This window comes from Anopheles aquasalis, chromosome 3, assembly GCF_943734665.1.
Source record: "Anopheles aquasalis chromosome 3, idAnoAquaMG_Q_19, whole genome shotgun sequence".
In the NCBI taxonomy this organism is placed as follows: domain Eukaryota; kingdom Metazoa; phylum Arthropoda; class Insecta; order Diptera; family Culicidae; genus Anopheles; species Anopheles aquasalis.
Window position 1 is genome coordinate 34,924,064 of NC_064878.1, and position 14,817 is coordinate 34,938,880.

Sequence of the window (14,817 nt, forward strand, 5' to 3'; positions counted from 1 at the left end):
ATAAGATAGTGGCTTTGATACATGAATGATACCAAACATAAGGCTTTTCTCAATATATTTTACTTTCATTTCTAAGCGACATTGTTGTTATATTGGAAGAGAAAAACATTTTTTGAGTTCGCGGTTTTACTGTGAAAAAACAGTATGCCAGATGCACACATAAATGATTTCAAGAAAATCAGTGTTGGTTTGCGGTCTGCATGGTTTGCGCCACTAAGATAATGGTCGATAGTACAAATGTTCTTCCATACCAATGATTTGCCTACAAAAGCAGCACCAAGCGTAAGGGGAGATCAAGAGCATTTAATACATTCGATGATGATGCTGTCTATAGTCACTGATCAACGACCGCTCAAATGGGACCATCTACAACAGCCTATGAAATATGAGACGTGGTTAACACAATGAGAATAAATCCTCTTATCACGTTACGTTGTGTACGATGCGCGCAAGTAACCATTCACCCCGGTCTCAACTCCGCGCCAGAATTTCGGAGGCTGGTTGCTGAAGTTGGGGTTGCAGAAAAAACAGAAGCAGTAGTGCAAGCCAGACTTGGTCTTGCTGCTTTTACCGGATATGCGGAGATAGAGAAAATAGCACGACACGCAAATGGGACCGAAAGCAGAAATATACTGAGCAGGGCACAGGAAGCCGTAGAAAACGACAGATATGCGACGCGAACTCACCAGAGCGTTGTGGCTAGCTGACGGATCGTCCAAATGAGGCTTCAAAAATCAATACAAAATATGGGTTCCTATCACGCTGACAAACTGCAGGCGTCAACAGAACCTGCTTTTTTCGACTAATTGATAGAAACACGCATCGATTTCCACTCTTAACTTGAAAAGGTAAATGCAGGAGATCCTTTTAGCTGGCCCGTCCTATGGTATTGTTTAAAGTAATTCCTGCGCATTAAGCATTGCGGGACATAACGGAATATTGCAAACGTGATGCTCTACGACCATCCGATTCCATAACTGTTATTGCAAATAGAGCAACTGGTTGTATCGGACACATTTTCCCATTAAAACCGGTCTTCCCGGTCCGTTTTGTAGGGTCACATTTGTTTTTGCCAACATCAGCAACGAATGATTGGCGTTACGAAAAAAAAAAAGAAAGAATATGATGTGTGCCACATATTACCACTTTTCACTATTCGTCACATAATTATTCCAACTTGCATTCGCCGTTCAAAGGTCGTTGTACTGGTTGTTCTCGTGAATAGACTTTTTGTCTTCATTAATCTCATAACAAACCCGATTGCGAATCATTTGCGTTGATGTGAAAAGATTCAACTCACCGTAATTGATGCGCATTCTGGAGTAGTGCCTCGACGAAGAATGTAAAATAAGAAGCACTAATTTTCGCAAAGTACGTACAATTTGGTTTACACGGATATCTTGTGCATTTATCGCGAGGAAAAAGTGGAGCAGAAAATGTTTTTCTTTTTTATTCTATCCCCGGACGATCTGCCGGGGTACGCGCCGATTCAAGATGGCCTGAGCGATATTCCAACGCCGGGACGCCTGGCGGAAGAATATTATTTCAGGGCGCTGAACGAGTTTCCCTACTTTTCTCAACACATGCTGGGCCGCCGTGAAAGTTCAATTTACATTAAAGTCCAGGTCGCCACTGCCAGGATGCCAGGGAATTCGCAAAAAGGCACGTCTTTAACTAAGGAACTTCGACGAACAAGAACTGTGAAATTTGTCTGCCGTAGATTGTAGCCGGTCTTTCACTCGCGCCAATCGAAGTTTTGGGCGTTCGCGTTCAGGAGGATCGATAATCGCCGAGAACGCCAGATCCGAATTCTGTCCGCACTGTTTCCCGGAAGCGATAAACTACGATAATACAGCGCAATGCTGGATGAAGATTTGTCGGGGTAATCGCGTGGAAAACTACAATTTTCACTTTTTCGACAAAGCGTGTGCAGCTCAAAACAAAGATGAGAGAGCCTCGTTTTCACTCAGTTTCCTCGGTTCAATTCGGAGGAAACGAACTGAAAGTGTCCATACTTCAACGATCATCACTGTATATAATCGTTTAGGAGGGTTGCGCTAAAGCCGGGTTGAATCTGAAGCACGCTTGATGCTGTTTTTTTCGAATTATTTCCGATTCCTGGCAATTTTTGCATTTTCCGTGCTAATTAAGCATCTCCGAGCATCCGGTGCTTTTTCCCGGTGGGAAAACGTGAAACCGTGCAAAATTCAACCTTTTTCCTAATTTGACCCGCTCCCGCTGGGAATACTGCTTTTTCCGATTTTTGGCCGTTTCGAGTGTTGCCCTTCGTGAATTCTCGAAATTCGGAATTCGAGCACTGTTCGACACTGCTCGAAAAGCCAGTTTTGCATCTCGCTCTTGCACGTCAGAATGAGCGAGAAAAAAGATCTGCTTTACCTTTCTATGCACAGGAAAGCGCTGGAATCTGCTTTTGGAAAAATGTATGGGAAATCCAAGAAAACCCTGGACTTGCAACTTTTCGGTGCCTGGTTTTGCAAGGAAGGGCATGGAAGGAGAAAGCACGTGCTTGGCCAGGAGGAGCCACGTGAAGCATCGAATGTTGGATGCACAGACCGTTGTATCATGATGGGAGCGTCATTAATAACAGGCTCACAAGAAGTCCTCGATCGGATCGATCGGCGAACCACGTCCATCAAAGAGCAGATCTGCAACAATAGAAGCTTGGTTCGATCCCTTTCTGATTCGTCACAAAATATCATAAGGTGCTTATTCTGTAACTTGCGATTACGATGGCCTCAGGCGTTCGATTCATTTGGTTCATTTTGTGTTCATTTGGTGTTCACGATCGCCTGCATGTCGAGTGCATTTTTGTGGTCGACAGCTGGCGTTCTGTTTACATCAGGGGTCTCAAACTCATATAGGCACGCGGGCCGCAGAGCACAGTATCAGCAAAGCAGCGGGCCGCAGTTTAAGGAATCCGCGAGTCCGCGGGCCGCACCTTTATGTGGTGAATGTTAAAATGTTGAGAATTTTTTCTTTATTCAATTTTTCGAACGTTATTGTCATTGTAGATGTAAGACAAATCTTTAATTCCAACATGCGCATAAAAAAATGACAAACTTGACATACAATGACATACAATTAACGACCATAAACATCTAAAATTTATTCCGCGGATGTGGCCGCGGGCCGCACAAAATAGTTTGGCGGGCCACATGCGGCCCGCGGGCCGCGAGTTTGAGACCACTGGTTTACATCGAGCATCGAGCATCTGAAAAACAGTTATAGCGTCCTGATTGTGCATCAATAATTTCTTTCTGCTAATCGTATACTATTATTACAAAGGTTAAGTCGTTTTTATACCGAAAAAAACAAGTTAATTAACAGTTTTTTACTTCAAACTGTCATTTTGAATTGCTTATTGTTTTCGAAACGTTTCGAAATTCGCATGAATCATCGAACGCCTGAGGCCATCGTAATCGCAAGTTACAGAATAAGCACCTAAAACATCATCATCGTACTCATCCATCAGCCGGGGATACATGAAGCGTAAACTCAAGCGTAAATATAAAATTAATTTACACTTGAACATGTTTACATGACCGGGTTGAGACGTGTAATCTGAATTTCACTGAACTTTTATCGACTTTTGTGAGAAAAATAGGATCTTTTTTCCGAAGAAAAAGATTAAAAACGCTAGTAATGATCACTCACTATTAATGCAAACCACAAACAAACAGCGTTTACGCTAGGATTTATGCTCCGTGGACCTATAATCTTTTTTATACCGTGTGAACGGCAAATGTAAACTTTTTGGCATTACACTCTGAGTTTATACGAGAGTTTACGCTTCATGTATCCCCGGCTATCCACTTTAATGTGCTGGACTTCATGCGCTGATCCACCACGCGGCATCGCCAAAGGACTTGCGCTAGAAGCCTTCGACTGCAGGAGCCCGCTTGTTGTTGGAATTGGCTCTTGGGGAGCGTACAGGCTTGTTCTGGGGAAGCTTCGGCGTCCAAACGCACCGCGTGAGACATGTCCGCTTGTGGCTCAATGTCTGAACCAAAGGACCGGGTCTGGAAGAACTCCGGAACGCCGTTTTGAGGACTGCCTTGCGCTCTTGTTCCGGAGAGAACTGCAAAGTTGCCTGGATAACGGCGTGTTCCAAGGCCGCTGGAAACGGCAGTAGCTTGTGCTGTGTCCGTAGCCTGGAACCCTGGGGACACCCTATCTTACCGACAAGGCTGTAATGCTTGGACTGTGGCCTACAGGTTGTCCAAGAGATATCGATTGAGATCGGTGATCTCGTGGTTTGGTGTCAGGAAGTGATCAAGTACCTCGGGGGGATGATAGATCGCAGGCTTGCGTGGAGCGGGCGGCATCAGCTGCTCGAGGAGGATGCTACTAGTCATCGTAGTCACTTCGGTATTGTGTTACGCCGGTCTTGCATGGGCGGAGGCTCTGTCGGGGCGGAATCTGGTCAAGCTAAACCGCATCTACCAATTTGCTGTGATTAGGGTTGTGTCCACAATCACTAAATACATCTTCAAAACGATGTGATGAGACTCATCACCAATAATCATCATCAAGCGTTGATGATCGTATATACCAGGATTTTTAAGCCTTCAGGAAAGTCATCTGATTATCGTACGTTAAATATTAGGTAGTCGAATAAGTCTTTTCGTATTTTTGGTAAAACTTCAAAGGGATATATTTTTAGTTTTGAGCAACATTATTCAACCAAATATTATTCATTTTTGTTAACCACCTTTTGCCATTTTTCGGCTAAAGACATAATTCCTTTAGTGCAAAAACTCCGTGGTTTTATAAAAAACTGTGACACGAAGTTTTGACATGCTTCTCTTGAAGCCAGACGTACTCCACTAAGGGAGTTTTGCATAGAACGAAACAAGTGGTAATCCGATGGTGCAAGGTCTAGGATATATGAAGGATGCATCAAAACTTCCCAGTCAAGCTCTCCCAGTTTTTTCCGAGTCATCAAAGATCTAGAATCAAGAGTTTGACCAGGCTAGAGAAGCTCATAATGAATGATTCCACTCCAATCCCACCAAACACACAGCATAACCTTCCGCGGCGTCAATCCTGGCTTTGGGACTGTTTGTATAGCTTCTGCATTCTTGCACCATGATCGCACCTTTCGCACGTTATTGTCGTATTTAATCCACTTTTCATTTCCTGTAACCCTTCGCTGCAGAAACGGTTCGATTTCATTCCGTTTCAGCAAAGAATCGCTGATGTTAATTCGGTGAATTAAATTTTTCATAGATCATTCATGTGGTATCCAAACATCGAGCTTTTTTTTGTAGTCACCCTTTTCCAAATACTTCAAAACCGTTTTATGATGATGGTTTAGTTCCTTAGCGATGTAATGGCTGCTTATGTGAAGATTCTGGTCTATCCTTCAATAATTTCATCGACTTTAGCAACGATAGGTCGACCAGAGCAAGGTGCATCTTTCACATCAAAATTTTCAGAACGGAAGCGAGCGAACCATTGTTAAGCTACACGAACTGATTCAGCATCGTCCCCGTAAACATCACAAATTTAATTGGAGGCTTGCGTGGCATTTTCCCCTTTTTTTTTAGAAAAAAATCAAAATATAGCAAATTTCTTCACTATTTTCACACATCTTTGAACAGCTATGACTTTTTGCCCACTGCTCCAAATTCTGTTTTGTTTTGATTAAATGATACATACAAATGTCCCTTAAAACAACGAGGTATGATATGACATAATGTGATTGATAACGGTGGAGATAGACGACTCCAAAGCCATCTATTGCCAAAATACGAAAAGACTTATTCGACTACCTAATATTTTCACAAGTTGCCAATTTTAATCTCATATTGATATAACACTACACAACGTATATCAGGGAGGAAATGAACATGCTCTCTTATGCTAAACCCTTGCAAACTGACTATCGCGATCGCCTGGGTTCGCCTCATGGAAAAGAAAATCTTTCGATCGATTCCAATACTAGCGATTCTTAGATGAAAATTATCCTTTCTACTCTCTAATGATTTTAACAAATGATGGTTTTTATGCAATAAGGTGACCAAGAACAAAATATCAAACTACCAGGGTAGTCAGAGGGTGTTTCAGAAACGAAACTGATGGTGGCTTCGTCTGCAATAGCCTATCGTACTGCGTAGACTAGAAAATGTTCTTATCGGGATGTAGCAACTAATTAAACTATCATGTTCCTTGGCGTCGATTGGTGTAGCACCAAACATCGTGTGACTTTTTTAATAGAACATTGCACAATGGTTTAAAAATAATTTATGGTTGATTATAAGACGCTTGGTTCATAGTTTTGGGTATTTTTGTTCAATGCGGCATCGGTACCTTAGACACTATACAAAATTTCAGTATTCTCGCTTACATTTCTGCTTTCATGAAAGTTTCAAATGCATATAACATTTTCGTTAACATTTTGTTTCTGTACGGTCCACGGTTGATTAGAACAGATGTTAAACAGCAATCAGCGCAAAGCACCAAAGCCAAAAACATTAAACTTAATCGATTACCTTTTCACTAACCCATTATATCGGGCCTCGTTTAGCATTCGGACTCGGTCACTACTCTTTTTTTACTCTTAAAATTATTTCTTTTATTATTTAAAAATGAAAAGATATTTAATTAGGAAACATGAGACCTTGTTTCCGATGTGTACTTTTACATTGTTCAAAATTCGTACAAGTGTACTATACCTTAAAACGGCTGTTTTTTGTCAATAAAAACACATAAAAAAATAGAAAACGAAAAAAAAATATTCTAAGTATCTTCCCATGCTAGCTATACATTTTTCCTATCTTTTTGCCAATTTGTGGATACAATGCCAAAAGAATTCATTTAGCGTGATAAACCCACCGTCGTGCGATTTCCCGATATCTTCATGCAAATCGAAGTGCTGTTCGCAAAGCGCGTGACCCATCGTCGAAAAGTGGTGATATTTGGAATGGCCCAGGTCTAGTTAATTATCGGGGTGAGATAGAACCGCCCAGTTTATTGAATTCAAATTATTTTGAGCTATTTTTGACGAGAGCGATTGGGCATGTTCGTGAAGAAATATCAACTTCTAATGTCTTTGATCATAAATCGGAATTGTTTCACACAAAGCACAGTGCATTTTGATTATTTGCTGGTGCCTTGACAGTTTTACAAGGCTACAATAGCTCATAACAGACGACACCCATCTGATCCCATCAAACACACAGCATTGTCTTCGGTTCAAAGCGATTTGGTCTTGTGGTAGAAAAGGTATGGAAATAGCTGGCTAAGTAATTCCTAACTACTGGGCAAGTATTTTTTACGATTACGTAGGATTCTCATTCCCAAAAGAACCTGCAATTCATGCCCCTAAACTTTTTTGGGTCGATTTTAACGCTTCTTGTAACTCAAGTCAAAATGGTCATCTTTGAACCAATTTAACCAATCTTTGCAAGTTGTTTCCAATACCACATTGTCACCAGAGGCCACTACAAGCATTTTATATGATTCGATCGCCGATTTTTCCAAATTAAAGAATAAAAATGGAGTTTCCCGCGTATGCTATTTTTGTGGCACAAAACTAGACTTGATTAGGCAAGAGAAAATATATGTTGTTGTGTAGTATCGCTTATGATGTGGATTGATTTATGTAAACAGGTGTCGACACAGTATAAACACAAAAACAGTATGGCATGTCGATGATATCTCAATTTGGTCTGTTAGCCCATCTATAAGCAAACAGCAATTTTAAGGTTGTATACCTGGTAAGAGAAACACTCTTCAGAAGGTTTTAATTGTGCCTGTAGTTTTTTTGTCAAATATGCTTTTACATTTCTCAATCCCACCATGCCTGATCATTCCAGTTGATGATTGGTTTAAATTTAAATTATTAGTTTTAGATTGATGTGTTTAAGATAAATAAAATTATATAAACTAAAATATGTAAAACATAAATAGTTTCTAAATTTTTGAAAAACTCTAAAAGATTTTACTTTTTGACTCCATCCAAAACTGTGCGGGCGGAACGAACGAAGTTTAAAATGTATTTGTATGTATCAAATATCACAAATGTGTAAGTTACCTTGGGAATAATGATCAGAATTGACTGGTTGGTATTTGATTTTGTTTTGAAATGCTTCTTCGGAATATTAATAGTATATCGTCTGCTGTTTTAACTTGATTAGTGCGTACCTTGACTCACGTTGTACGGATATTTGTAGCTTACGTAACAGTGATTTATCAATCGTGACATTTTTCATTTTAAACATTGCCACTAAGAACGCGAGGAAGGTTCATAAGGCAAGGTAAATTGATTCATCTGTAACGAAGAATCGTAAGAAAACTAAGTGCTAAAAGCCTGTCTAATTGAATTTCCTTTTCAGCGATTCAGCGTAAATTGATTCGATCATGTATCCAACAAACATTGTCTTGTAAAATATTGCGTTTTTTTAAAGGAGATAACTTATTGTTAGCCCCTCTAGATAAAAGACAGAGGACATTACCGTCTTAAGACAGATAATTCCAAGAAATTGAATATATGCTCACTTTCTCCTACTTTTGTCCTACCAATGAGTATGTACTCTTGTCCCATAGGATCATTTATGAAAAAGTGTTAAAACAAATTTCCATGACAAATGAAATGTATTGTTTTGTTAATATTGCAGCCGCATTCTATTGATGCACTCAAAATGTTATCGCCAATCACTATAAAAATCTGATCTGGCTGGAGGATTAAATGCAAAATTTCTTATTTCCGTTAAGTGGGGACTCTAATGAATCGGATAAAATTAATTAAAATTGCAATTCTACGGCAATAAAATGAATATGAAACAATATGATTTGAACAGTTTCTAATAATCCATGGATCTAATAACTCCTAATATTCCATGGATTTAATAACAAGAAGGCTTGATATCATTACAAATTTGCCAAAGTCCTTGCAAGGAAGCATGGATGAACAAATTTAGAAAATGCATTTTGATGGTTCATCGTCCATGTCACACAAGAAAAAATGGCATTACAGGCAAGTAGAAATGCAATCAAGCAAGTAGCTTTGTAATCGAGCTGGGGTGAATGCTAGTGCTACTTGTCAAAATAATATACGGGTTTGAACTCTAAACGAGATTAGGCTGTCTTGTTGAACTTATACATAAGCCAGCCAAATCGTTGGTGATCGTCGTCTGAAGTAACGAGCAGAAAACAATTTCTACTCGGAAGATCCCACTAATTGCCTGAAATTTCAGGATCATCGAGTAGAGTTGAGATAAACTTTGGGTAGCTTATTCTTTTTATATCCCAACTAGCATTTGACGGGGCATTGCTTAATTAATTTTGATTGTCTTTCATCAACATATTTTTTTACCTTCACCTTGCGTACTTTTGTAGGTCCTTCTAAATGTTATGATTATATTACTCAAGCCTTTCTTGTCAGTCTACGGTCTACGGTCTAACGGTATACCGAAAAGAAACCCATTCCTGATAAGATGCTTGTATCTATCTTCTAATTCCATCGTTAAGAATAAGCTCGTGTCAGAGATTTGTTTCTTTTGTAAGTATACAAGAGTAAAATAAAGCTAACGGAAACCAATCGAATGGTTTCCAACGCAACCTGAACGAATTCCTGGTGCCATTTTCCAATTCCGTGCATTGAATATTCTATTATGCATTTGTAAATAATATCCAAATAGGAATAACATTTTTAATAAACTTAAACGCGGGAGTTATCATGCTTTTTTTCTCTCTCAAAAGAATCGTTACAAGTTTTGTTATCTCAAGCATCTACAAATATTTCGAATAAAATGCTCTTTGATATTGATGTAAGAACGCACAAACTGTGTATTTGAACAAGTAGTAATACTACACTGATACTGGAAAAGGAAATGCCATCCTATATTTTTTGTATGTGCACTGAAAGGGTACATACTTCCTGCCACCAAACTCAGAATGAATGGATATGAAACTAGTACAAAGCCTTTCTAGCAAAATGTATGACACCATCCCACCCAATTGTCCCAACCCCGATCTGCAAGGTAGGCAACCAGATTTTTTCCGATTTCCATATTTCCTGCAAGAGAGTGTTGCTTCGTGGAAGCAGAGAGTTTATCAAGCGAAACATCGAGTCAAAGGATACCAGAAACCTCTTTATTGCGCTTAGCTGACATATTACCCTTGTTCATGCTCCCCGTTTATACTTGTGGAACTTACACTCCGTTACATAGTAATGGTCAAAGTAAAAGGAATGAAAGGATACTTAGAGTTATGAAGGTAACATGTAGATTGAATACAAGCCAGACGTCGTCTGTTGAATCGAAAAGAAAACGCTCACTTAAAACAAAAACTTTAAAGCAAAATGTAGATTATGTGACGCTAGATGTGTGATTTTTGAAATATTTTTTTTTGCAAATAGTTTTTTTTAAAGTGTTGTGTGCATGTAGAAGTATAATACTATTGATACCATCTCGATGAGTATCTGTATCTTCCTCTATTAATATATAACAATGTGTTCAGTTTGGCCAAATTTTTGTAGATGAAAATTTGTTTGGTGTAGATGATAAGCTAACAACAAATACAGTTGTGTTCAAAATAATAGCAGTGCCGAACCACCCAGTAAAGAAATGATCATTATTCAAGTATGCGTTGTCTATTTTATTAATCAATCATGTGGGTGTGTAGTGGTGGGATCACTGATAAGATAGACATACTACTTGCACCAAGAATATCATAATTTGCTGATATTTTTGCGAAAAACTGCTGCAACGTCTGTTTTTTACTGTTCAAAATAATAGCAGTGGTGAGTGGTTCTAAGTTATTTTCATTGTTATTTTGTGTTTAAAAACAAAATTCTTTGCACGTTTTGCTTTTCCATCAATCGGTTAATATGTAAAAAGCAAAAAATTAACGAAAGGCAAGACTTTTTTATTTTTACAGCAGTAAAATGGGACCCTCTAACCATTGATCTGATGAGAATCGGAATTTTATTTTAAAAATATGGAAAAGTAAGAAAAATCGTACTTGCAGGTTCAAGAACTACTGGGATGCTTTGCCAAAATGATCAGCAATGATTTAAAATGGAAAGCGGAGGCAAAAACTAGTGCCGGCAGCGATGCAAGTCTCAGGAGACTGGCTGAAAGATAGTGTACATGTCGAGGAGAGATCCAACAATCACTTCCAACAGGATTAGGGATGCATTGGACTTGTCTGCGAACACAGTAGCAGTCAGGGGACGATTAATAGAAGCTAATCTGTACGCACGAAGTCCCCGTAAAGTACCCTTGTTGACGAATCGACATGTTGCAAACCGTCTTAAGTTTTCAAAAATCCACGTCGACTGGTCCAAGGAAAAATTACGCAATGTTTTGTGATCTGACGAATCCAAAATAGTGTTGTTTGGATCAAAATACCGTCGTTAGTACGTAAGACGTCCATTTGCCTCAGAATTTCGACCACAGTATACGGTAAGGACATTAAAACATGAGGGGGCCAATATAATAGTATGGGGATGTTTTTCCTGCTATATTGCCTGGCCATTTTATCGTATACCAGGCATCATAGACTATCATGCATACATCAGAATCCTTGTCTGGGTCATGCTTCCTTATGCTGAAGACGAAATGCCATTGAAATTATTATTTCAACAGGATAATGATCCTAAACATACTAGTAAACGCGTACAAGCGTGGATTCAGCCGAAGAAAATCGAGGTTATGGAATGGCCAGCGCCGTCTCCTGATCTCAATTCCATTGGGAATCTATGGGTAGATGTCAAATGTGCTGTTTCGGAAGGAAAGCCGATGAAAATGGAAGAGTTTTGGTCAGTAGTTCGTAAATCGTGGGCTGCGATCCCTGTCCCTCGATGTCAAAGACTTGGAAGCTCTATGCCTAAGCGATGCGCCTCTGTAATCAAGAATAAAGGCTATTCTACAAAGTATTGAAGTGGAAAAAACAATATCAGTACCACGGAACCTTTTTTTCTTTTCAAATTTGATATTCTCGAGTTAAAATACTAGGAATGGTGAAACACTGCTATTTTTTTGAACAGCTACTTTTTTAGTTATTTTAAAATTGCCCTTAGTAATGGGCTGATTTTAAAAAGTAAACTATGCATTCTTATTTAGTTTTGTTCCTTTTTGTATACACAACAAACAGATTTCGAATCGATGCATGAATTATCATTTTATGTTGCTTTTTAGCTTTTGAACCAGCCACTGCTATTATTTTGAACACAACTGTACCAATCATACATATAATACCAATCAATCCGAAGTTTTGGGACATACTCTGACGACCAACATATCCGTTAACTCCGAGTATTTTTGTGGTTTTACCGCAATTTTCAATGTTGGATCTGCCTGCGTAAAATGCTTGTTGCATTTTATGCATGTTGCGTAAAATGCATTAAAAATGCTGGAGCAGGATGGACAATAGCGAAGCGTTTCATTTTTATTCGATGCACTATCGTCACCATCAACACCATGACAAATATTTGGAGTTTTGATTGAAATTTCGTTAAATGGATTCGGTTATAGAATGATCAGATGTTGAATCCACTCTAGATGGAGTTGGAATTTTAACAGGTACTAAACAATAATTAGACGGTACATAAATCGGTTGCATTGCAGAAGATAAGAAAAACCCACTTTTTACCATGGTGAAAAACTATTTGCATGGTGGATTAACCAGTTTTTTGCATAAACCTTTACATAACTTACATATATAACCTTTTTTGCGTGATTTTTTTGCATGCATTTTGTTTTAAATTAGAATATCAGTTATTAGTCGTTAATAAAATTCACCTTGGAATATGAAGATAGCAGTTGCTGCTTTCCATCTCAACACATTCTCTAAACATCACATCAACAGGAGACAGTCTTATTCACAACTTCACCAATGTTGGACGTAAAACTGTATACCGTATTATCTGTATTAACTTGTTTAGTGCATTACGTGGACAGTATACACACAATTCGCAGTACACGCTTGTAACTCACTTTTATATTTTTTAATATTAACACATTCACACACACGCACACACAAGCACACTTACCCTTGAACCTGGGCGCAACGCGTCGACGTGTTTCACAATTTACAGGGTTTCTTATGTACTAGGAGATCAAAACGTTTGTTTTATACAAATTCAAAGTTATGTTTAGAAAAGATGTGCCTGTATACTAGAATGAACAGAACTTTACACTAGGCACATACTAGAAGCGAAGTATGGTTTGGATGACACCTATGGCAACTATGGTGATATATTATTCTTCTTTTTGAAAATGCTGGGACGAAAAAAACGTGAGGGATTTCTCGGAAAAGATGTGGTTGTGTATGGTAGCGGGATAAGAAAATTGATCGAAAGCGTTTAGCGCGCACGGCCGTACGGGTCAAAACTACACAGAAGACTGATATATACAGCTTCACAGGAGTGAATTCGCATCTCAGTGTTATCCTGCAAAAGCCACACCAGTAACACCCAGTGCCACATTTCAGTAAGCCTCCATCTCCAACGTCTCCATTTCATCGATGTTACTCTCTCGATGTATGAGCGAACCACTTTTTATCTCACTTGTTAGCTCTTACTTTCTCTCCGATTACTTGGTGTGTTAGACAGAACGGAAGAGCGTACATTGTCCATTGCATCTCCAGCACTACTTGCAGCATCCCTTAGCGGATCCACTATGTTGCTTATTAACTATAGTTCATGGCACATGAAGTCCGGCTAGACGCAGTAGTTTTGTATGAGTGAGCGAGGCGGCTGTATGATATATTTCCACAAGGCAATATTGAGCATATAAACCGTTAACGTATAAAAGAAACTAATATTCAGCATTGACCAATCCATCGGCTTCGATAATATTAGAGTATCCTAGAACCACAATGCAGTTTTCGGCTTACAGAGAAAATAAATCCAATGCAAGAGTGTTTGTAACTTCTACGCTCACATTTGTTGGCTTGAATAAGCTCCAAGGATCATTTTGAACAGCCTCCTCCAAGGCTCCAGCCAGCCTTTTGCAGGTGTTTGTGAAGGAGTGCGTGCAGCTGTAATTTACAACACTACTGCACAGACACATATTCGACGGCAAAAATGGAAAATTATCGGTACACCTACAGATAAAAGGTAGCTTCAATCGATTCCTGCATGCTTAGCTCCATTAAGGAAGAGTTATATTTAAAATTTCAATCTTTCACATAAAAAAGGCTTAGACCGCACTGGTATCTAATGGTATAAATGGTAATGGTTTAAGTTGTAAGACTATGCAGGATTATGCAGAATTTACAATTGTACGTTATGAGTTATTACAAATTAATAAAGTCCTTTGTTGTTATACATGTACTATAAATGTTATTCGTTACCATGTACCTGTAAATATGGAATAATGTGGAGTTTATTTATTGGAAAATGTTTACTCTATTACGGTTAATAAGTACTAAGGTTACTTCGGACAAAAACACGGTTTCAAGGTAGTGAGAATTGTGTCATGTATGAAGGGCGATATTTAAAAAATCAATATCTTTTTCAGTTTTATTTCGATTTATCCAAAAAGCTACATAATTCTCTTGAAAGGATTAGCATTCAAGAACAAAAGGAAAAAATAAATGTGATAAAAATATACCTAAGCCGATTCATAAGTTTAGTTTGTTTGTAATTCTGCTTCCTAATAACTAACCAGTTCCTGCAGAACAGAATTGGTCATCATGTGTAAGTTTGCAATAAAAAAACTAAAGATTTTGATCAAAATTAGCATTGCAAATCAAACACAGCAAATCATTCTTATAAAAATTCTTAAAAATAAGAATATTTGAATATGGTGAACGAATGCATGTTATTTTGGTGAATGATATCAA

General features: G+C 38.5%; 1 protein-coding gene across 17 annotated transcripts in view; it reads right to left on the reverse strand.

Annotated features, from left to right (window-relative positions):
• LOC126578603 (poly(rC)-binding protein 3) overlaps positions 1-13,323 on the reverse strand; it is a 57,530-nt gene extending 44,207 nt beyond the window's left edge. For 7 of the 17 annotated variants that reach the window (XM_050241331.1, XM_050241329.1, XM_050241328.1 and 4 more), the window contains exon 1: positions 1,301-1,561. In XM_050241331.1, coding sequence (XP_050097288.1) covers positions 1,301-1,316 — 16 coding nt within the window. In that variant the 5' untranslated portion in view covers positions 1,317-1,561. The other 10 variants (XM_050241323.1, XM_050241330.1, XM_050241325.1 and 7 more) reach the window with 10 other exon arrangements.
• Positions 13,324-14,817: the final 1,494 nt, after the last annotated feature.